Source organism: Artemia franciscana, chromosome 4 (assembly GCF_032884065.1).
Source record: "Artemia franciscana chromosome 4, ASM3288406v1, whole genome shotgun sequence".
Taxonomy (NCBI): Eukaryota; Metazoa; Arthropoda; class Branchiopoda; order Anostraca; family Artemiidae; genus Artemia; species Artemia franciscana.
In genome coordinates, this window is record NC_088866.1 from 1,725,911 (window position 1) to 1,748,836 (window position 22,926).

General features: G+C 36.8%; 1 protein-coding gene across 1 annotated transcript in view; it reads right to left on the minus strand.

Moving 5' to 3' along the window:
- LOC136025842 (mitotic spindle assembly checkpoint protein MAD1-like) overlaps positions 1-22,926 on the minus strand; it is a 116,080-nt gene that overhangs the window by 34,548 nt on the left and 58,606 nt on the right. Inside the window, exon 10 of the mRNA XM_065701857.1 lies at positions 14,524-14,696. Coding sequence (XP_065557929.1) covers positions 14,524-14,696 — 173 coding nt within the window. The remainder of the gene's footprint in view (positions 1-14,523; positions 14,697-22,926) is intronic.

Genomic DNA, 22,926 nt, shown 5'->3' on the forward strand with positions numbered 1-22,926 from the left:
AAGAAAGGTGGGTGGAACATTTTGAGAATGTGCTAAACCGATATACAGTTGCAGGAATAGATATAAATGAAAATGAAAAAGTTTGTGATACCTTGGATGTGAAGGAAGATTGTTATGTGAGGAAGAATTAGCGACAGTACTAAAAGGATTAAAAAACAATAAGGCTCCTGGTGCTGATAGTGTGATAAATGAGTTTCTTAAATATGGTGGCTCTGATGGTAGAAATAAGCTACTCAAGATTATGAATATGATTTTTTCAAAAAGGGAAAGTACCTAATGATTTTAGGAAATCCTTGATTGAACAACAGTATAAGAACTATTGCCTAGATGTCGGGATTGATTAATAATAGATTTTAGTATGTATTTTGCTGTGGTGTTCTTGCGCTGGGGTGGGCTCCTCTACGATCTCCTACCTTGTAGGTTTTTTAATTTCTCTCTCTTTTTGGAATTATTAGTATGACGAGACATTGCGTTTTTTTTATGCATTTGTGCTGCCCCAGCCTTATGAGCTCTGCTCTCTGTTGGGGCATAATATTGTTTTAGTATATTTTTAATTTGAATTAAATATTGATTGATTGAAAAAAAAAACACAAAAAACCAGCTTCTATATTCGTATATTTTTATTATGAATATGAGAAGGTTTGCCCCCTCGTCAATACCTCGCTCTTTACATTAAAGCTTAAATTTTATGTCAATTTTTTAAGAATGACCCCTGAATCACAAAAGTCGTAGAATAAATAGCTGAAATTACAAAAAATACTTTAGCGTACAGAGCGAGGTATTTAGGAGGAGATGAAACTCCTCATATGCGTAATACGTTCTGTTCGTTTTAAGCTTTAATGCTTGTTCCTACATTCAACTGAAAAACTTTTTCATATTTTTTTTTTCATTGTTTCTTTTTAAAGAATGCTAGAAAATCCTGCACCCCCTTCAAGGAATTTCTCTTCTCCCTATGATAGATTTTCCGTGAAATGATTATCCCTCGTACCCCCTCCTCTTGACCCCCTCCCCCAGCCAGACAAATCCCCCTGAAAAAGTCTGTACACTTCCCAATGACCATTTCTATATGTAAACAATGGTCAAAGTTTGTGACTTGCAATCCCTCCCCCGGAGACTCTTGGGGATTAATTCATCCCAAAGACATATTTATTAAGTTTTTCGACTATGCAGAACAAACCAGCTATTTCAAAATTTTGATTCGGTGACTTTGGGGGGAAAATGAGCGTGGGAGGGGGCCTATGTGCCCTCCAATTTTTTTGGTCACGCAAAAAGGGCACTAGAACTTTCAATTTCCGTTAGAATGAGCCATTTCACATCATTATAGGACCACTGGGTCGATACGATCACCCCTGAAAAAAAACAACAAAGAAACAAATAAACACGCACCCGTGATTGGTCTTCTGGCCAAAAGCACAGAATTCCATATTTCTGTAGATAGGCACTCGAAACTTCAACATTGGGGTTCTCTGACACGCTGAATGTGATGGTGTGATTTTCGATAAGATACTATAACGTTCAAGGGAGGTTCCCCTTATTTTCCAAAGTAAGGCAAATTTTCGTAACTTTTGATCAGTAAAACTAAATTTGAAGAAACTTATATATTTAAAATTTATATATTTGAAATCAGCATAAAAATCCAATTCTTTTGATGTATCTATTAGTATCGAAATCCTGTTTTTTAGTGTTTTGGTTACTATTGAGCCAGGTCGCTCCTTAGTACAGTTCGTTACCACGAACTGTTTGATAATACTGCTGCGGTTAAGGCAGGAAATGAGGTTAGCAATTGGTTTTGTATTAAATCAGGAGTTAAGCAGGGTTGTGTTCTATACCTCTTTATATGGATCATTTTGATGGACTTCGTCTTAAGGAGCACAGAAAAGGCATTTGGAGACCACAGAATTGAATGGGGAGGAAAAACGCTCCTGGACTTAGATTATGCTGATGATTCAAGCATATTAGATGAAAGTGTGAGCAAAATGAATGAATTTTTAGAGATTTTGCAGGTTCAGGTTGCTGGAATAGGTTTGAAAATTATTGTTAGGAAAACTACTTCACTAAGACTAGAAATAAGTGAAGATAGAAGATGCAAGATTGATCCGGTGGGCAGCTTCACTTACCTTGGTAGTATTATTAGTAAAGACGGTGCGAGCAGTGAAGATGATAAAAGTAGAATAGCTAAGACTCAGGGTATTTTTCACAGTTAAAAAGTTACAGTGATGACAATAGTCAAGTATGGCTCTGAAGCATGGGCGCTCCGAAAAGCGGACAAAAATTTGCTAGATATTTTCCAGAGAAATTAACTACAAACTGGTCTGGGTACCCGGATGACTGACCGTATTTGAAACAGTAGATGGTACGAAAAATGTGGTTCAATCCCGCTTTCTAGGGCAATAATGACAGAAAGGTTGAGATGGCTAGGCGACGTTCTGCGGATGAAGAATGACAGATTGCCGAAGATTGTCCTTTTTGACCAACCGTCTGGGACTACACGGAAAGCAGGTCGTCTTTGTCCGGGTTGGGAGTATGTTATGAATAAAGATTTGAAGGAAATGGGAACTTCCCGGAAGGGGGTGTAAAGAGAGATGTCTTGAATAGATTAAGTTGAAGTAGGAGCGTGCGCAGCTATGCTGGCCTCAGGTGGCTTGGTGCTGCAGTGAGTTATTATTATTAGTAGTAGTTTTGTTTATGTTACATTTTACTTAATTTAGTTATTGCCCTAGATTTTAAAATAGTTTTTTTTTTGTTATGAAGAGAATTCGGCTCTTGTCGATTGTGACAGACAATTGGAAACAAGTCTTATGTCTAGTACTATTACTGCTGCTACAATAAACAACTCATCGCATCACCAAGTCATCCAAGATGAATACAACTACGCAAACTCCGCCCAACCTCAATGCATTGAAAGCTTCAATCTTTACTCCCTCCGAAGAAGTTCCGATTTCCTTTAAATACTTCCTTATGACAACTCTTCGCCCCATTCAGCAGGAGCGTAGCTCCATTTTTATGGAGCTACGCTCCTGTGTTTAGTTTTTATGTTTAGTTTTATCCTTAAATGTTTAGTTTTTATGTTTATGTTTTTAAGTCCTTATGTTTAGTTTTATCCAGAAATTTATTGCCATCAAAAGACAAAACTTTATTTATTTAACAACTTAAAGTCACATTCAGGCACGAGTCAAGAGGGCGTCAGATAAGGCTCCCAAGATCTCGAGATTTTTAGACTTTCCTAGTAGTTTCCTTCATTTTCACAAGCTTTGATTATTAATTTTTTAACACGACGTAACAGTATTGACTTAAAAAGTGTTGTGTTGGTAAAAGGTAGATTGTACAATGAATAATTTTTTTTTTAGCGCTGGGATAATAATATAAGACAGATGATCATTGACATTTGGGAAAGAGCTAGATCTTTCTTGCCTGTACTTATTGCGCATTCAAGCCACAGCCAGGCTGACCGTGGCGCGAAGAAGACGGCAGCATACTTCTTTCCAGAAATGTTGCTCGAGGGTGGCAGGCTCCATGATCTCAAGCCAGTGACAATATCAACGTTGCCCAAATTTTAGAAAGCCCCCAATAGGCTCAAGGTCGGACTTGACTGTCGCGAGCCATATTTTCATCTATCCTTCTGATTTCTTCTTCCATACTGGTAATAGAAGGCATATTTTGCTTATGTACTCTTCTGACCTCCTTATGGTGCGGTCAAACTATCTCAGACGCCTCATTTTGACAACATCAGAGAAAAGTTGGTGATCCCCAAAAACTCGTTCTGACTTCGTGTTCAAAACTCTGTCTGAAAGGCGAATGCCCAGCATATATCGTAGTTATTTGTGATGGAATATGATAAATGTTTAGTTTCGTCACAAGTGCTCTAAACTGGAAACTATGCTGCGAAGCAGCATAGTTTCCAGTTTAGAGCACTTAGAAATGTTAATTCTAGGAGCGCATCCATTTCTGGTTGACCCTCCTCCTACATGGGGTAAACTAAAAATGCGCAAAGTGAACTTGCTTACAGGTAACATTACCTATAGAGCGAAGTGTATTAGTCTATGAGCCCCGCGGGCAGCGGGGCGAGGTCTTGTATTCTATATTTATTTAATAAAACTCGTTTGAGGTTTTTTTTATCACTCTTTGTTGAATAAATATAGAATACAGGCCTCACCCCTGCTGCCCGCGGGGCTCATGGACTAATACGCATCGCTCTATAGGTAATGTTACACGTAAGCAAGCCCACTTCACGCATTTTTAGTCTCGTTGGAGGGGGATTTTAGAAAGCTAAAAAATGGATGCACTTCTAATAATGACAAAGAAACAATATGCAATCATCAGAATCTTGCTATATGTAGTAATACGCACTTCAGACAGCTTGTGACGAAACTAAACATTTACCTGGAATATGTTGAAGTTCCACCCTTCCGCTGCTTTCGGAGACTATGTTCCATATCCGCAGAGAAGAACAGATATTAGGGCTTCAGAGATTCGGCGCTTTGTGCATAGCGAGCTTTTGCTTCACTTCCAAAAGGAGTTTTTCAGCTCCAAAGCCACAAAACGATTACAAATTAAAAGTTTTAAGGTCAAAAATTGGCCAAAAGACAACATGTTTTAGGAGGCCCACGCCACCTCCAACATCCGCCTATTCCCAACTTAGCAAATATAGATATCTTCTTCAAATCATGTTAATTCAAAGTTTATTAAAAGTGGTCCTTAATGACAACTATTAGTCAAATTGAAAATGAACAAGATTAGTATGCCTGTCCTAAATCAAAACACACTAAGTACATATATCAAAAATGGTGTTTGATTTCACCCTAAGTTAGCTTAAAAGGTTAAAGGTTTTGTGAGCTAATCACAAAACTGAGCCTAATTTTACAATGCAGACGCCCAAAAATCAATGAAAGTTTTCACCAAAGTTTGTATTAAAGAAATTATGAGTTTAAAAAAAATACTGCAATATAGAAGTCCCAAATCATTGTATAGTTACTCCTACAAGGACAACCAGCACCCACTAAACAAGATACGTTCAATCGTTTTGTCCGATCTGCTTTGAGACTGTTTAAGAAGTTTCTACCTTTTCCAGCACAAAATATCCCTCTTCTTTCCTATAGAATTCGCGTTCGAACGTGACAGAAGAGCCCTTCAAACCCGTCTCATCCCTTAGCGAGAGGAAATATATACAACGGCCCACATGAAGAAGGGAGGATACTAACTGACGCACTGTGTGCCTCTGGAAGAACTAAGGTATAAGGAAGAGTTCCAATAGAACTAATCTTATACAATATACCAACTTTTGGATTAAAGCTGTCATAGTATTTGTCTGATTAATATCTGAAAGTGCTCTGCAGATGCATATATATGACAATTGCTGATGCTGATGCAGATGCAGACAAAGCAAACCTTGAATTATCGTGGTCGTAGCATTATCTGAGGAGCTTGTGTAAGACACAGCAGATACACAGATACAGAAGTAATATCCAGATTCAAATATATACAAATAATCTTGTTTAAACCAGAATCAAACAGTTCGTGGTAACGAACTGTAGCAAGGAGCGATCCGGCTCAATAGTAACCAAAACTCTAAAAAATTTAATTTTGATATCAATAGCTATATCAAAAGAATCGTATTTTAATGCTGATTTTAAATATATAACGTTCATCAAGTTTAGTCTTACCTATCAAAAGTTACGAGCCTGAGAAAATTTGCCTTATTTAGGAAAATAGGAGGAAACACCCCCTAAAAGTCGTAGGATCTTAACGAAAATGACACCATTAGATTCAGCGTATCAGAGAACCCTACTGTAGAACTTTCAAGCTCCTATCTACAAAAATGTGGAATTTTGTATTTTTTGCCAGAAGACAAATCACGGGTGCGTGTTTATTTTTTTTCTTTTCCCCAGGGGTCATCATATCAACCAAGTGGTCCTAGAATGTCGCAAGAGGGCTCATTCTAACAGAAATGAAAAGTTCTAGTGCCCTTTTTAAGTGACCACAAAAATTGGAGGGCATCTAGGCCCCCTCCCACGCTCATTTTTTCCCCAAAGTCAACGGATCAAAATTTTGAGATAGCCATTTTGTTCAGGATAGTAGAAAACCATGATAACTATGTCTTTGGGGATGACTTACTCCCCCACAGTCCCTGGGGGAGGGGCTGCAAGTTACAAACTTCAACCAGTGTTTACATATAATAATAGTTATTGGGAAGTGTACAGACGTTTTCAGGGGGATTTTTTTGGTTTTGGGGGTAGGGTTGAGGGGAGGGGGCTATGTGGGAGGATGTTTCCTTGGAGAGATATGTCATGGGGGAAGAAAAATTCAATGAAAAGGGCGCAGGACGAATCTGGTCATGTTAGAAAAAAACGTCAAATTCAGAGCTTAATATACAATGCTGGGTGTTCGGAGCCTCTCTATTATGGAGTATAATTTGAAAATAACACAACTATACGAGCGATAAAACATATATACCACGACCATAACTCAACTAACGAAAGAACTGCAAAGAGATAACACAAGTATAAAGCGAAAACAGGTGAAAACTAACGGGAAAATAAACGAACTAAGAGGTGGAAGGGGCCCACAGAAAAAATATAATCCTTTTCCAATTTTGAGCCTAACTTCCGCAAAGGAGTAATAATGTCAGAAGCCCCGAAATACCGAATTATTTTCTTTCAAACTGTTCGTGGTAACGAAGTAAGGAGCGACCCGGCTCAATAGTAAACGAAACTCTAAATAATAGAATTTTGATGCTAAAATATACATCAAAAGAATCAGATTTTCATGCTGATTTTAAATATATAAGTTTCATTAAATTTGGTCTTTGTCATCAAAAGTTACGAGCCTGAGAAAATTTGTCTTCTTTTAGAAAATAGGAGGAAACACCCCCTAAAAGTCACACAATCTTAACGAAAATCACACCATCACATTCAGCGTATCAGAGAACCCTATAGCAAAATTTTCAAGCTCCTTTCTACAAAAATGTGGAATTTCGTATTTTTTGCCAGAAGACAAATCACGGGTGCGTGTTTATTTGTTTGTTTTTTTTGTTTGTTTTTTCCCCCAGGGGTCATCGTATCGACCAAGTGGTCCTAGAATGTTGCAAGAGGGCTCATTATAACGGAAATGAAAAGTTCTAGTGCCCTTTTTAAGTGACCAAAAAAATTGGAGGGCACCTAGGCCCCCTCCCACGCTCATTTTTCTCCAAAGTCAACAGATCAAAATTTTGAGATAGCCATTTTGTTCCGCATAGTCAAAAACCATAATAACTATGTCTTTGGGAATGACTTACTCCCCCACAGTCCCTGGGGGAGGGGCTGCAAGTTACAAACTTCGACCAGTGTTTACATATAACAATGGTTATTGGGAAGTGTACAGTCGTTTTCAGGGGATTTTTTTTGGGTTTTGGGGGTGGGGTTGAGGAGAGGGGGCTATGTGGGAGGATCTTTCCCTGGAGAAATATGTCATGGGGGAACAGAAATTCAATGAAAAGGGCGCAGGATTTTCTAAAATAACTATAAAAAAAAAATGAAAAAATAAACATGGAAAAGCTTTTTCAATTGAAAGCAAGGAGTAGCATTGAAACTTAAAAGGAACAGAGATTATTACGCATATGAGGGGTTCTAAAAATACTTTAGCATAAAGAGCGAGGTATTTAGGAGGAGATAAATACCTCGCTCTTTATGCTATAGTATTTTTAGTATTTTCAACTATTTATTCTACGGCCTTTCTGATTCAGGGGTCATTCTTAAAGAATCGGCACAAAACTTACGATTTAGTGTAAAGAGCGAGGTATTAACGAGGGTACAAACCCCCTCATATACAGAATAAAAATTTAAGAATATAAAAGTTTGTTACGTAAATTAATTCTTAAGTTACGTATATTTTTTACTAATAAAAAAATTTGTTAAAAATTAAAATTTATAGTTGCCTTTTTGTGTAACCGAAAAATTGCATGGCAACTAGGCCTCCTTCTCCATTCCTTATTTCTCAAAATCGTCTGATCAGAACTAAGAGAAAGCCATTTAGCCAAAAAAGGAATTAAAATTAAAATTTCGTTTTAATAATTTATGTGTGGAGAGCCAAAATCAAACATGCATTAATTCAAAAACGTTCAGAAAATACATAAAAAAAACTAGTTTTTCCAACTGAAAGTAAGGAGCGACATTAAAACTTAAAACGAACAGCAACTACTCCGTATATGAAATGGGTTGTCCCCTCCTCAATCCCTCGCTCTTTACGCTAAAGCTTTTAATTGTTTTAAAAAGTAGAATTGTGGCAAAGAGTCAAACTTTAGCGTAAAGAGCAAGGGATTGCGGAGGGGACAACCCATTTCATATACGGAGTAGTTTCTGTTCGTTTTAAGTTTTAATGTCGCTCCTTACTTTCAGTTAGAAAAACTAGTTTTTTTTTTATGTAATCATTGTTTAAAAACTAGGCAAGTTCTGATTCCATTCAACGATGAGCTTCACTTGGCCATAATTACTAGCTTTTGGCAGAAAGGTGGGCAGGTAATCTCTTTTTAAATTGAAAACATGTAACAATCCCCGGTCCGTTTTATTGGATGCATACAATGGGGCTCAGTCCTTCAAACCTTATTCCACCTCACCATCAACGTTATAGGACAAAGGTTGAGGTATTGCCCCTCATTTGATTTATTTCTATTATTTTCAACTATTTTATATGGATTTTCAGAGGCACAAAAATATTTCAACCATTACATACCTTCCCTACGAAGGAACCCAGTTTTGTTCGAAATTTGGCGGGCACATAGCTAGCATCAAGTAGCCTTACGCAAAGAAATTTTAAACTACTACTGAATTTGGCTTAAGCAGTTAAATGCCTTACAGTCTCAAAAGCCGAAGATCCCCGAACCAGTTAGATAGATAGATAGATAGATAGATAGATAGATAGAGAGAGAGAGATAGAGAGTGAGAGAGAGAGAGAGAGAGAGAGAGAGAGAGAGAAAGAGAGAGAGAGAGGGGGAGGGAGGGAGGGAATATATCACCAAAACAACAAGGCTGAATATTCTTCTACAGTCCAAATATAAACCATAATAGGTAGAATTCTACAATACAATCACAATCCAACATTTCAATACTTAAACATAAAAGGTGAAAAATCTCTAAAATTAACCCAAAAATTAATACAATACAAACTACGTCAATTAAACAAGAGCTAAGAGATCATATGACACTTGTGACGAGGCAAGAAGAGCTAAGAGCCTAGAGCTCATATGGTGTGAGCTATAACAAAATTCTAAGAATGAATAGATTGATTTAAAAGGAAAATCAGACGCTTAATGCCGGTCAGGATTTAAAATAAGAGCTCTGAGTCACGATGTCCTTCTAAATATCAAAATTCATTAAGATCCGATCACCTACTCGTAAGTTATAAATACCTAATTTTTTCTAATTTCTCCTCTCCCTTTAGCCCCCCAGATGGTTGAATCCGGGAAAACAACTTTATAAAGTCAATTTGTGCAGCTCCCTGACACGCCTACTAATTTTCATCGTCCTAGCACGTCCAGAAGCACCAAACTCGCCAAATCACAGAACCTTTCCCCCCAACTCCCCAAAAGAGAGCGAATCCAGTACGGTTACGTCAATCACGTATCAAGGACATTTGCTTATTCTATCCACCAAGCTTCATCCCGATTCCTCCACTCCAAGTGTTTTCCAAGATTTACCCCTCCAACTCCCCCCGATGTCAAAAGATCTGGTCGGGATTTGAAATACGAGCTCTGAGACATGAATTTCTTCTAAGTATCAAATTTCATTAAGATCCGATCACCTATTCGCAAGATAAATCTACCAGGATTTCCACGTTTTCCAAGAATTCCGGTTTCCCCCTCTAACTCCCCCCAATGTCACAGGATCTGGTCAGAATTTAAAATTAGAGCTTTAAAGCACAAGATCCTTCTAAATATTAAATTTCATTAGGATCTGGTCACCCTTTCGTAAGTTACAAATACCTCAATTTTCAAAATTAACCCCCCCCCCCCAACTCCACCAAAGAGAGCAGATCCAGTCCGGTTATGTCAGTCACGTATCTTAGACAGGTTTTATTCTTCCCATCCAGTTTCATCCCGATGTCTCCACTTTAAGTATTTTCTAAGATTTGCCCCCCCCCCCCCAATGACGCTAGATCCGGTGAGATTTAAAATAAGAGATCTGATTTACGAGGTCCTTCCAAATATGAAGTTTCATGAAGATGCGATCACTCCTTCGTAAGTTAAAAATACGTCATTTTTTCTAATTTTTCAGAATTAACCCCCCCCCCAATAGAGCGGATCCTTTCCAATTCTGTAAATCACGTATCTAAGACTTCTGCTTATTTTTCCCACCAATTTTCATCCCGATCCCTCCAATCTAAGCATTTTCCATGATTTTAGGTTCCGCCACCCCAAACTCCCCCCAATGTCACCAGGTCCGGTCGGGATTTAAAATAAGAGCTTTGAGACACGATATCCTTCTAACTATCAAATATCATTGAGATCCGATCACCCGTTCGTAAGTTAAAAAACCTCATTTTTTCTAATTTTTCAGATATACCCCCCCCCCCCCAACTACCGCAAAGAGAGCGGATCCGTCCCGATTATGTCAATCATGTATCTAGGACTTGTGCCTATTTTCCCCACCAAGTTTCATCCCGATCCCTCCACTCTAAGTGTTTTCCAAGATTTTAGGTTTCCCCCTCCCATTCCCCCCCCCCAATGTCACCAGATCCGGTCGGGATTTAAAATAAGAACTCTGAGACACGATATCCTTCTAAATATCAAATTTCGCTGAGATCCGATCACCCGTTCGTAAGTTAGAAATACCTCATTTTTTCTAATTTTTCAGAATTACCCCCCTCCCCCAAGTACCCCAAAAAGAGCGGATCCCTTCCGGTTATGTCAATCATGTATCTAGGACTAGTGCTTATTTTTCCCACCAAGTTTCATCCTAGTCCCTCCACTCTAAGTGTTTTCCAAGATTTTAAGTTTCCCCCTCCCAACTCCCCCCCCCCCAACGTCACCAGATCCATATTGGATTTAAAATAACAGCTCTGAGACACGATATCCTTCCAAACATCAAGTTTCATTCCGATCTGATCAACCGTTCGTAAGTTAAAAATACTTAATTTTTTCTATTTTTTTCCAAATTAACCGGCCCCCCACTCCCCCCCCCAGATGGTCAACTCGGGAAAACGACTATTTCTAATTTAACCTTGTCCAGTCCTTGATACGCCTGCCAAATTTCATCGTCCTAGCTTACCTAGAAGTGCCTAAAGTAGCAAAACCGGGACCGACAGACAGACCGACAGAATTTGCGATTGCTATATATCACTTGGTTAATACCAAGTGCCATAAAGACAATCAAATACTAATTTTAAAAAAGTTTTTGACCAAATATTCAAATTTTGCGTTGGACCCGCAGACCCTTACCACCACCCTCCCAAGAAAATCTTAAATGTCGTTGAATTTCTGTGCACCTCTCTCTTATTCAAGTTAACAAATAAATTTTTTATATTATATCCCCCCTCATGAAAAAATCACGATCCATCATTTTAGAGATTGAGCAGAAAAGGTGAAACAAGCACTAAAAGTCATCCAAAAATTATATACCAATAAAACATACCAATGTATATATGTTATAAAAATATACGAATTGAAAAATAATGAAACGGAAATAAAAAAAAAAGGTTGCCAAGAGAAGAGTAAAGAGCGATATTAAAATCTGAAAGGGGCAGAAACAAAGTTATATAATCTGTCAATCAGAGAAAAAAAGAGATTAAGATGAATGGATATATGAAACCTTAAGCCAATAAAATTTTAAACAGTTAAAACTTAAAACTTTCAACATAATAATGAAACAGAAAATACTGACAATCATTTTGAAATCTTCCCCAAAAAGTTGGAATAAGCTAATGCCTGCTAGCTATGCAGGCCAGCTAGGAATCCTAATTGTCGTAAACCAGGAAATAAACTTGATCAAGAAATGATACCAGATGCATGAAATAAACCATGAGCGTGATGTGTAGTATATCTTAGAATTAGTCACAATATATGACTAGTCATAGACACATATTGACTATAGTCAATATACAGTCATAAACATAATAGTCATAATAATAATATAAAAAACGTGGGTAAAAAATCAGCCAAATATATATAGCAACATATAGCTTAAGGAGAGGCTACTATTTTGGGAATCGATAAATTGGTAACATTCGAATTTTCACGAACGAAAGGCATGGTCGACTATAACTAATTGGTCAAGCATTTTCACTTTCATGGTTACAGGTGACAACACTGACGAAACTGCCCTAGAGACTTCATAATTTTAAAACGACCATGAGCGTGATGTGTAGTATATTTCAGAATTAGTCATAATACTATATAGTCATATAGTCATACATGACTATAGTCATAGACACATATTGACTATAGTCATTATATAGTCATAAACATAATAGTCATAATAATAATATATAAAACGTGGGTAAAAAATCAGCCAAATATATATAGCACCATATAGCTTAAGGAGAGGCTACTATTTTGGGAATCGATAAATTGGTAACATCCGAATTTTCACGAACGAAAGGCATGGTCGACTATAACTAATTGGTCAAGCATTTTCACTTTCATGGTTACAGGTGACAACACTGACGAAACTGCCCTAGAGACTTCATAATTTTAAAACGACCATGAGCGTGATGTGTAGTATATTTCAGAATTAGTCATAATACTATATAGTCATATAGTCATACATGACTATAGTCATAGACACATATTGACTATAGTCATTATATAGTCATAAACATAATAGTCATAATAATAATATATAAAACGTGGGTAAAAAATCAGCCAAATATATATAGCACCATATAGCTTAAGGAGAGGCTACTATTTTGGGAATAGATAAATTGGTAACATTCGAATTTTCACGAACGAAAGGCATGGTCGACTATAACTAATTGGTCAAGCATTTTCACTTTCATGGTTACAGGTGACAACACTGACGAAACTGCCCTAAAAACTTCATAATTTTAAAACGACCATGAGCGTGATGTGTAGTATATTTTAGAATTAGTCATAATACTATATAGTCATATAGTCATATATGACTATAGTCATAGACACATATTGACTATAGTCATTATATAGTCATAAACATAATAGTCATAATAATAATATATAAAACGTGGGTGAAAAATCAGCCAAATATATATAGCACCACAGAGCTTAGGGAGAGGCTACTATCTTATGAATTAATAAATTGGTAATATTCGAATTTTCACGAACGAAAGGCATTGTCTAATATAGCTAATTGGTCAAGCTTCTTCACTTTCATGGTTACAGGTGGCAACACTGACGAAACTGCCCAAGAAACGTCATAATTTTGAAACAACCATGAGCGTGATGTGTAGTATATCTTAGAATTTGTCATAATACTATATAGTCATATAGTCATATATGACTATAGTCATAGACACATATTGACTATAGTCATTATATAGTCATAAACATAATAGTCATAATAATAATATATAAAACGTGGGTGAAAAATCAGCCAAATATATATAGCACCACAGAGCTTAGGGAGAGGCTACTATCTTATGAATTAATAAATTGGTAATATTAGAATTTTCACAAACGAAAGGCATGGTCGAATATAGCTAATTGGTCAAGCTTTTTCACCTTCATGTTTACAGGTGGCAACACTGACGAAACTGCCCTAGAAACGTCATAATTTTGAAACAACCATGAGCGTGATGTGTAGTATATCTTAGAATTTGTCATAATACTATATAGTCATATATGACTATAGTCATAGACACATATTGACTATAGTCATTATATAGTCATAAACATAATAGTCATAATAATAATATATAAAACGTGGGTGAAAAATCAGCCAAATATATATAGCACCACAGAGCTTAGGGAGAGGCTACTATTTTGTGAATTAATAAATTGGTAATATTCGAATTTTCGCGAACGAAAGGCATGGTCGAATATAGCTAATCGATCAAGCTTTTTCACTTTCATGGTTACAGGTGGCAACACTGACGAAACTGCCCTAGAAGCTTCATAATTTTGAAACAACCAAACGAATCAGAAACCTTTGTTTTTCAAATATGATTAGAACAAAGATGGGTCTACGGTGTAACAGAATTTCTTATTTGATGTCCTTAGTAACTTCATCATTCAAACTGTTTAAAGTCATTTGCAGCCATGATTGGACTTAAGACGGGTCTATGGTGCAAAACAAATTTCTATTTGATGTCCTTGATACTTTGAAGGCATGGTTTTCTATTTGCAGCCATGATTGGACCTAAAACGGGTCTATGATGCAAAAACAAAGTTGATGTCCTTGGTATTTTCAAGCCATGGTGCTCCGATAGCTTTACCTGTTGCTGCTATTTTAATAGAGGTGGGAGTTGCTCTTTACTTAATGTTCATTACTGTGAACACACTCATACAGAGAATATGATGATTGAACAAAAGAATGAAACAAAAGAAAGATCAAATAAAAGAATAAAACGAAAATAACAAACCTTCAATTTCCTTTGTTGAAGCGGACTTAACCCGCTGTCCCACTAATTGTGTAAGATCCTCGTTTTTTCCTTCTTCCATAAGTTTAATTCTGGCTTTTAATGATTCGTTCTCTTCTTCTATTTTCGCTATCTTTTCTGCACGCTCTTGTCTTGCAATCTCAACCAAACTATACCTAAAAACATTTATCAAAGAAATTATAAAGGTATAGACACCAAACAATCTTTTTTTGAAAAAAAAAATGATCTTTTTAGGGCAATATTCCTAGGGCATGTGTTACTAAGATATACATTCCCAGAGAAAATTCTAACTTGATTTTGGTTAGTCATATTCTAGCTTGATTTTAGCACGAACCCGGGCAAACTTTTTGCAAAGAAATTATAAAGAAAAGGCTCCAAATGAAATTTTCTTTGAAAAAAACGAATTTTTTAAGAGAAAGTATTCCAAGGCAATGTGTTACAAAAACATACATTTCCAGAAAAAATTAAGCCTATTCTATCCTAAAATTTGCCTATTCTCTCCTAATTTTAGAGCCATGCTGGGCCAAACATCTGTGTTAGTTTTCGCCAAAACACCGTTACAGTAAAAAATAAATTCTAATTTATAGATCGAAATTTTAAAGGTGAAATTTTTTTGTAAATAGTTTTGAATCATTGCCAAAATTAAATCAAAAATTTTAAGACCAATTTTAAAAATGAACCATTAAACATTAATTCATTAGTTTTTTTTTTAATTTTGGCGAATAATAATCGCTCCATACCAGAGCGACGACAGAGCCACCACAACACTAAGACCAAGTCGGATTAAAAATAATTTGAAATATTGTCTTGAATAGGACACAAATAATTGAAAGGGTTATATGGTTCAGTTTTGAACGCTTCACAGACCTTAGTTATATAGTCAATAAAATTCAGTAACAACTATACAGACTGTTAGTAAATCATCATTTTACACCCCACCCGTAGCAGAACCCGTATCTGTGACCTTATCCGCAGCAACTTTCTAGGGGTAAAAAGACAGTGCTATACTGCTGCTATTCCAATTGAGCTTCAGCACCATCCTGATGTTAAATGGTGACATTATTTTTTGCTCTAAATCCTCACAAAATTTCTTGATGTACCAAACACAGCGAAAATAAAATTTGATTTTATGGCCTGATTAAGTGGGAACTTACACAAGCACATACATATGCATACATATATATACATTTTTACCCCCCCCCCCCCCCCCGCCCAACACCAGGTGAAATATTTTTTTTTATATCTGGAAAGCTAAAAAAAAGTTATGCCGCCATAAAATAGTTTCTAACTTTAGAAATTATGAAAGAATTAAATTTTTAATGAAAAAAGATATCGATATGCAGTTACAGAGTTTCGGTATTACAGGTGCTAATTTTAGAAAAGATAACACGTGGACAAAAACACGTGGCACCTAACGTGTAGCTCCCCTTTCAAAACAAAGTTGCCTTCGGAACCAATAGATTTTTTACTTTTAAAGTGTGCGGATAAAAAGCGTTGTCAAAATTATATAATTGTAACTATAATACAATTGTGAATATAATTATAACTAGTTTTGCTTTTTTTTTTACGGTTGAACATAGCAACACTGACAAAAATAAGGAGCTGCCCTAAAAACTACATAATTTTGAAACAGCCAATGTTAGAAAATTGCTTTTTTTTCAGGTATACATAAACCTAAAATGTGTTTCTCGAAGGTCGTGAAAACTTAGAAATAAATCAAAGAGGATCGAGTTTTTCAGGCATAAATAGACCTAAGGTAAGGTAGTCCAAGGAGTAAAAATATTTCAATAATATCAGTATAGAACAGTTAAGTGTCAATTGGATAATCTCTGGAATTTTGTTATAGTTATATTGATTGTTCAACGTCATGTTCTACCCACCCATAGTAAAACCCGTATATGCGGCCCTTCCTTACACACTACCCGTAGCGACTTTCTCTTGTGCAAAGAAACTGATAAGCAAACCAAAATTGCTGTCAGGCAGCAAAATTTCCCTGTACCTTAATTTGTAGTAATCAATCCTTTTCAATTTGCTCATCATGTTTGATTTTGATCTAGATTGTGTATGAGCGCCAACCTGATATCAAACACCATTTTTTCCGTTAAAAACTCTATAGTTTTTTCAACTACAACAACAACATATATAACCATAAGCCTACATAAACTTTGATTTCTAGAATTTCTTGTGTCCACTTTACTAGTCTAAATTAGAAAAAAAATATCATTTAAAAAAAAGAAAAGATGAAAAGGAAAAGAAAACGAAATATAAGAAAATTTAATTCTTACAGTTCGGAAGGTTTAAAAATAACCCTTCCAAATAACAAATCAAATCTTGTAATTTTTTCCATTAAGAATAACACGAAATTACTAGTATTCAATTTGAATCCAAGAGCTGTCCTGCTCTCAGACGTCCAATTATTTTTCCCTAAAACCCTTGTACAGCTTTTGACCCAGAATATAATATAGACAAAAAAGTCAAAGAATTTGAGATTTAAATAACAGCAGCTTCCTTATATGTCATTTTGTCAAACAGCTAAAAAAAAAAAAAAAAAAAAAAAAAAAAAAAAAAAAAAAAAAAAAAAAAAAAAAAAAAAAAAAAAAAAAAAAAAAAAAAAAAAAAAAAAAAACAAGAGCAAGGTTGTACCCAGGATTTTTTTTAGGACTGAGGTTATAAAAAGAATTGTTCACGGGGATAAGTAAGGATTTTTTTTTTTGGGGGGGGGGGGGGGTTAACAAAAACTTCCAAAACGAATCATGAAATTTGCTTATATTCATTTTTGTTATGTTTTTAGAGTCGGAAAACATTTCAGGGGGTGGGTTCACCCCCTAGTCCCCTTCCTGGATACGACATTGCCAAAGAGTTTGAGGTTTAAATAACAGGAGCTACTTAATACGTCATTTTTTCTTCATAGTATAATTTAGGCTTTTACATTGAGCGGCAAAACGGCTGAAAAAAAATGAGATTTAAATAACAGCAGCTTCCTTTTACGTCGTCCCCCCAACCAGAATATAATATAGGTTTCGACAATGAATGGCCAAACAGTTGAAAAGCTCAAAGAACTTGGTATTTAAAGAACATGAACTTCCTCAGACGGTATTTTTTTTCCAGAATATAAAATAAATTTTGTCTTTTTATTATTTTTTTCCTCTTTTTATACCTTTTTATATAATTACATCTTTTTATATCTTTTTATTTTTTCCAGAATAAAAGATATCGGCATTAAGACGCCAAGAAATTAAATTAAACAGGGCTTATGGGCATTATCTATTTTATGAACCAGCCACTAAGGTTTTTCAGCAGCAATCTGGACAATAAAACTCAAAATTTAAAAAAAAATTAAATTTTTCTTTTTTTAAATCAAGGCTAGTTTCCAGTATTTAAATTTCCAGCATATAGATTTGTATTATCTTGGCTTTATCCGAAAAGGTTTAGGGCGTGTTCGATCTAATACAAAAGTTAATAAAAAAAAAAGGTTTTTTTCAACTGAAAGTAAGGAGCAACATTATAACTAAAAACTAACAGAATTTATTACGTAAATGGTGGGGTTCACCCCCCTCGTCAATCCGTTGCAAAAGCTGGCATTCCACCGACTATATAACGAAAGGCAGTTCCATCAGCAATCTAGAACTTGTTTGTTCCAAAGAATAAATTGTGGCATACTGTAGTACAGCATGTGGCACAAGGCCATACAAAAGGACGGCACACAAATCGAATAAAATTTTTATTTTACATAACAACCTTATGTATTTTCCAGCTTCAATCCATATCATAAAATTTAGAATATCGATTACAAAAACTGGCATCCTACAAATTATCTGATCAGATTTACCCGCTCTTACTCCAATCCAAATTCTGGTATTCTTACGAGTGTTAGTCATGAAGATTAATGTTATCAAACATTTTCTATGACTACAAAAAAAAAGAGCTCATATGGCACTTGTGACGAGGTCGGAACCTAGAATTAGGTTCCGACCTAAAAACGCACTGAAAATCCCCCTCCCCCCCAAATCCCAAAGAGAGCAGATCCGGTCCGGTTATGTTAATCAAGTATCTAGGACTTGTTCTTACTCTTCCCACCAAGTTTCATCCCGGTCTCTCCACTCTAAACGTTTTCAAATATTTCCAGTTTCCCCCTCCAACTCCCCCCCAATGTCACCAGATCCGGTCGGGATCTAAAATAAGAGCTCTGAGACACGAAGTCCTTCCAAATATCAGATTTCATTAAGATCCGATAACCCGTTCGTTAGTTAAAAAATACCTCTTTTTTTCAAATTTTTCCGAATTAGCCGTCCTTCCACCCCCCCCCAGATGTTCGAATCAGGGAAGCAACAATTTCAAATTTTATTTGGTCCGGTCTCTGACACGCCTGCCAACTTTCAGCGATCGCTATATTGATCACGTATTTAGTTTCGGATCTTCTTCATTCGAAAATTGGAGTGGTCCGGGATTCGACCCTGAGACCTCTCGCACCCTCAGCGAAAATCATGCTCCAAGACCAAAGAAGAACAATCATTTGTTTTATCTGCAAACAAAATTCTTCTCAACAATTTTGTTCGGTCGCTCCTCCTCCCAGATGGTCGAGCCGGGGACGAGACTATTTTTAATTGAATCTGGTCTGGTCCTGATACGTCTGCCGATTTTCATCGTCCTAGCTTATCTGGAAGTGCCCAAACTAGCAAAATCAGGACCAACGAACAGAGATTGCGATCGCTATATGTCACTTGGTGAATACCAAGTGCCATAAAACAGTTAGCAACAGATTTCATTGCGTTTGAAGCCTAATGACCTAACTTTCTCGCGTTGTGTCTCGCCTTCTTCAGCAACAATCTGGATTATACAGTCGTAATTTTTTTTTGTAAAAGCCGAGATATATTAAAAAAAAAATTCAAGAGATGGGAAGACAGAAAAGGAGATGTGTTTAAACTGAGATACATTCAAAAACAAAAGTTAAAAAAGAGAAAGTAAGAAAGAAAAGGAGAAGTTAGGGGCAATTTAAAAGCAGCAAAAGAGTCAAATAGATTTTGCAAGGATATTACATTAAAGGATTGTAATTTAAAGAATATAAACTTCATAGATTTATATCGGCACCTATATGGTGGTGGCAGGCAGGGTGGCTTTGTCAATTATGGGTGGCTGGTTTTGGGTGGCGGTGCTGATTTTGGCGTTGTGGTGGATTTTAGGGGCCCTGAAATGATTAATCGGTAAGCTTTATATTCCTAGCTGTTGGTTCACGTTCTGTCATATCTCCGTTGTATATTTTATTTCGTATCTTTCTAAGGTGCACTTTCTGTTAAGTTTGAAAGCCGAAAAATTAAATTTGAAAAAAAAAACCAATTGATGACAAAATTTCGATATGTTTATAAGTGGCATTTTAATACAGATTAAAAAAAAACAAATACAGACAAATACAGGTCTCTATTGCAACTTCATATAAAGAGTGGTCGGATAAAATTCGGTGAAAAATCCTTCAAATGGAAGTAGGAATTTCTAGTATCCCTTTTAAGAGCCAAGAGTGATCAGACGGTAAAACTCCGCCATAGCTGGTCCCAAGCCCGGCTGAGAAAGGAGGAGGGGCCGACGGGGGAGGGGACCCATCGGTTAAATAAATTCTCATGAAACATATATTAAGAAATGAATGCTCCAAGAAATATTGTGCCATCTACGGCGTTCCCGGTTTCAAGCGACGCGATCTTGCTCTCTGGAATAGCGGCAAGATCGAAAAGTGTGCGAGCTATTCCCTGTGAAATAAATCTACAGAAGAGGAATTGCGAGTCTATATCTGGAATATGGGATCTGTGAAGCGTGAATCAACAAGGCTAATGATGGCTATGAAAATGAATTGTTACCAAGCAGACGTTCTTTGTCTATCAGAGACAAGATTGAACGGAGTGACTTAAAAAATTATACCAGTCCGTGACTCCGATAACTCTTACTTATTCCTCATCTCTGGTGCGCATGATGGATCTGATGACAATGGAGTCGGCTTTATGATAGGGCGCCGTGCACAAAAAGCTGTTCTTGCATGGGATCCGATGAACCCGAGAATAGCCAGATTACAACTTAAAGGAATATTATCCGACATTTCTATCATTACTGTCTATGCACCAACGAGAATGGCAACGGATGCTGATAAGGACTCCTTCTACTCTGATCTAGAAATTTCAATGCAGAATTACCCTAAGCGAGACTTTCTACTTTCTAATTTTAGCGGGTGACTGGAACTCTCGTTTTGGCCAAAAAGACCCCAATGTTCGTGATATTGTTGGTCCATTCACATACGGCCAGCGGTGCTCCAATGGTGATAGACTACTCCAGTTCGCGAGACCTCATAACCTTTTCATCACCAAAAAAATTTTCCAACAAAAATCTTCTCAAAGGATAGCTTGGCGCTCAAACGATGGCTCCACAGCTGCCCAAAATCGATCATATATTGATCCGTCAGCGTTGGCTCTCCTCAGTAATAGATTCTCGAGCTTACGCACGGGCGTGCACGGGGTCAAAATCTGGAAGCGATCATACGCTTGTAGGTGCGAAAATACTCTTTAAGTTGAGCGCGAGGAGGAGACAACCCCCTAAAAAGGATGTTAAACGTCGAGAAACTGAAAATCCAAACAGTGAAAGAAGACTTTTGCCTGAAGTCACAGAACCAGTTTGCAGGCTTGACGGACTACGATGATGACCCTACCAGCCGATGGAAAAAATTCCAGAACACCACGGAAATGGTAGCTGCTGAAGTCATCGGCTATGCTCCTGCAAAGACGAGGAAAAATTACATCTCTGAGAAAACTGTAAAGCTAATCGAGGCTAGGCGACAGGCATCAAACACATCAATTGCAGTAAAAAAGGCGCTACGTGAACACGTTAAATCCAGCTTGCGTCAAGACCGCCAATAATTTTGGGATGAGGTTGCCATAGAGATAGAAAAAGCAGCCAGAAATAATGATACGAGATGGCTGTATAGAACCCTCAAAGTGTAACCCTCAAACTGTAAAAAAGTCACCTATCGCTGGTCCTCTAAAAGACGCTCAAGGAAGTGCGATTCCTGACGTACAAGATAAACTTGATCACTGGAAGAATCACTTTAAAGACCTCTTTAATAAAAAATACAGATGGGCAAGATGCAACACCATTGCTACCACCAACAGCTGAAAGACCACAATATGAAATCGACATGGAACCAGCTTCAGCTTCAGAGGTACTAAACGCGATCAAACGGCTAAAAAACAATAAGTCACCTGGAGAGGATGGTCTCCCCCTTGAGGTTTACAAGACCTCACCACACGTTGTAGCGCAGCAGCTAGAAACCCTCTTCAGTCTGATATAGGAGAAGAAGACCTTCCCGTCTGATTGGAAGGTTTCAGTGACAATCCCAGTATTTAAAAAGAGGGACAAATACGACAGCCGCAACTACCGAAGGATATCACTTATGGATATGGCTACCAAAGTATTTGTGAGATTATGCTTAAAGGTTCGAAGAAGCAAGGGATGAGCGAACACATGAAAATCAGTACGGGTTTCGAAGAGGGAGAGGGTGACTGACCAGATCTTCACTCTTCGCCTTATTCTTCAACAGTGCAAACGTTACAACCTCCCCACAATTAACATGTTTCTTGATTTTGTGGCTGCGTTCGACTCAATAACCCGCGAAAACCTTTGGCAAATCATGGTGGAAGACAGTATGCTAGTTGAACTCGTAGAGCTGTTGAAAGCCTACTACAAGCATTGCAGTCCGATCGTAAGTTTTTTCCTCTTCTTCATGCTCCTCCGTTTTTATGCATTATACGGGCAGCAAACTAAAAATGGAGAGATTTTTGTTTTTTTTCCTCTTCTGAATGCTCATCCGATTTTTTTTATGCATTATACGGGCAGTATACAAAAAGAGGAAGATTTTTGCTGTTGTTTTCCTCTTCTTCATGCTCGTCCATTTTTTATATATTATACAGGTAGCAAACAAAAAATGAAGAGATTTTGTTTTTTCCTCTTCTTTATCCTCCTCCGGTTTTTATGCATTATACGAGTAGTAAACAAAAAAAGGGGAAGATTTTTTTCCTCTTCTTTATGCTAGTCCATTTTTTATGCATTTATACAGTTAGCAAACAAAATATGTGAAGATTTTGTTTTTTCCTCTTCTTATGCTCCTCCGTTTTTTATGCATTATACGGGTAGTAAACAAAAACAGGGTAAGGTTTTTGTTTCTTCCCTCCTCTTTATGCTCCTCCGTTTTCTTATGCATTATACGGGCAGTAAACAAAAAAGAGGACGAATTTTTTTTTCCTCTTCTTTAAGCTCGTCCATTTTTTATACATTATACGGGTAGAAAACAAAAAGGGAAAAATTTTTGTCGTCTTTTTTCCTCTTCTTTTTGTTTGTTCGTTTATTCATGTA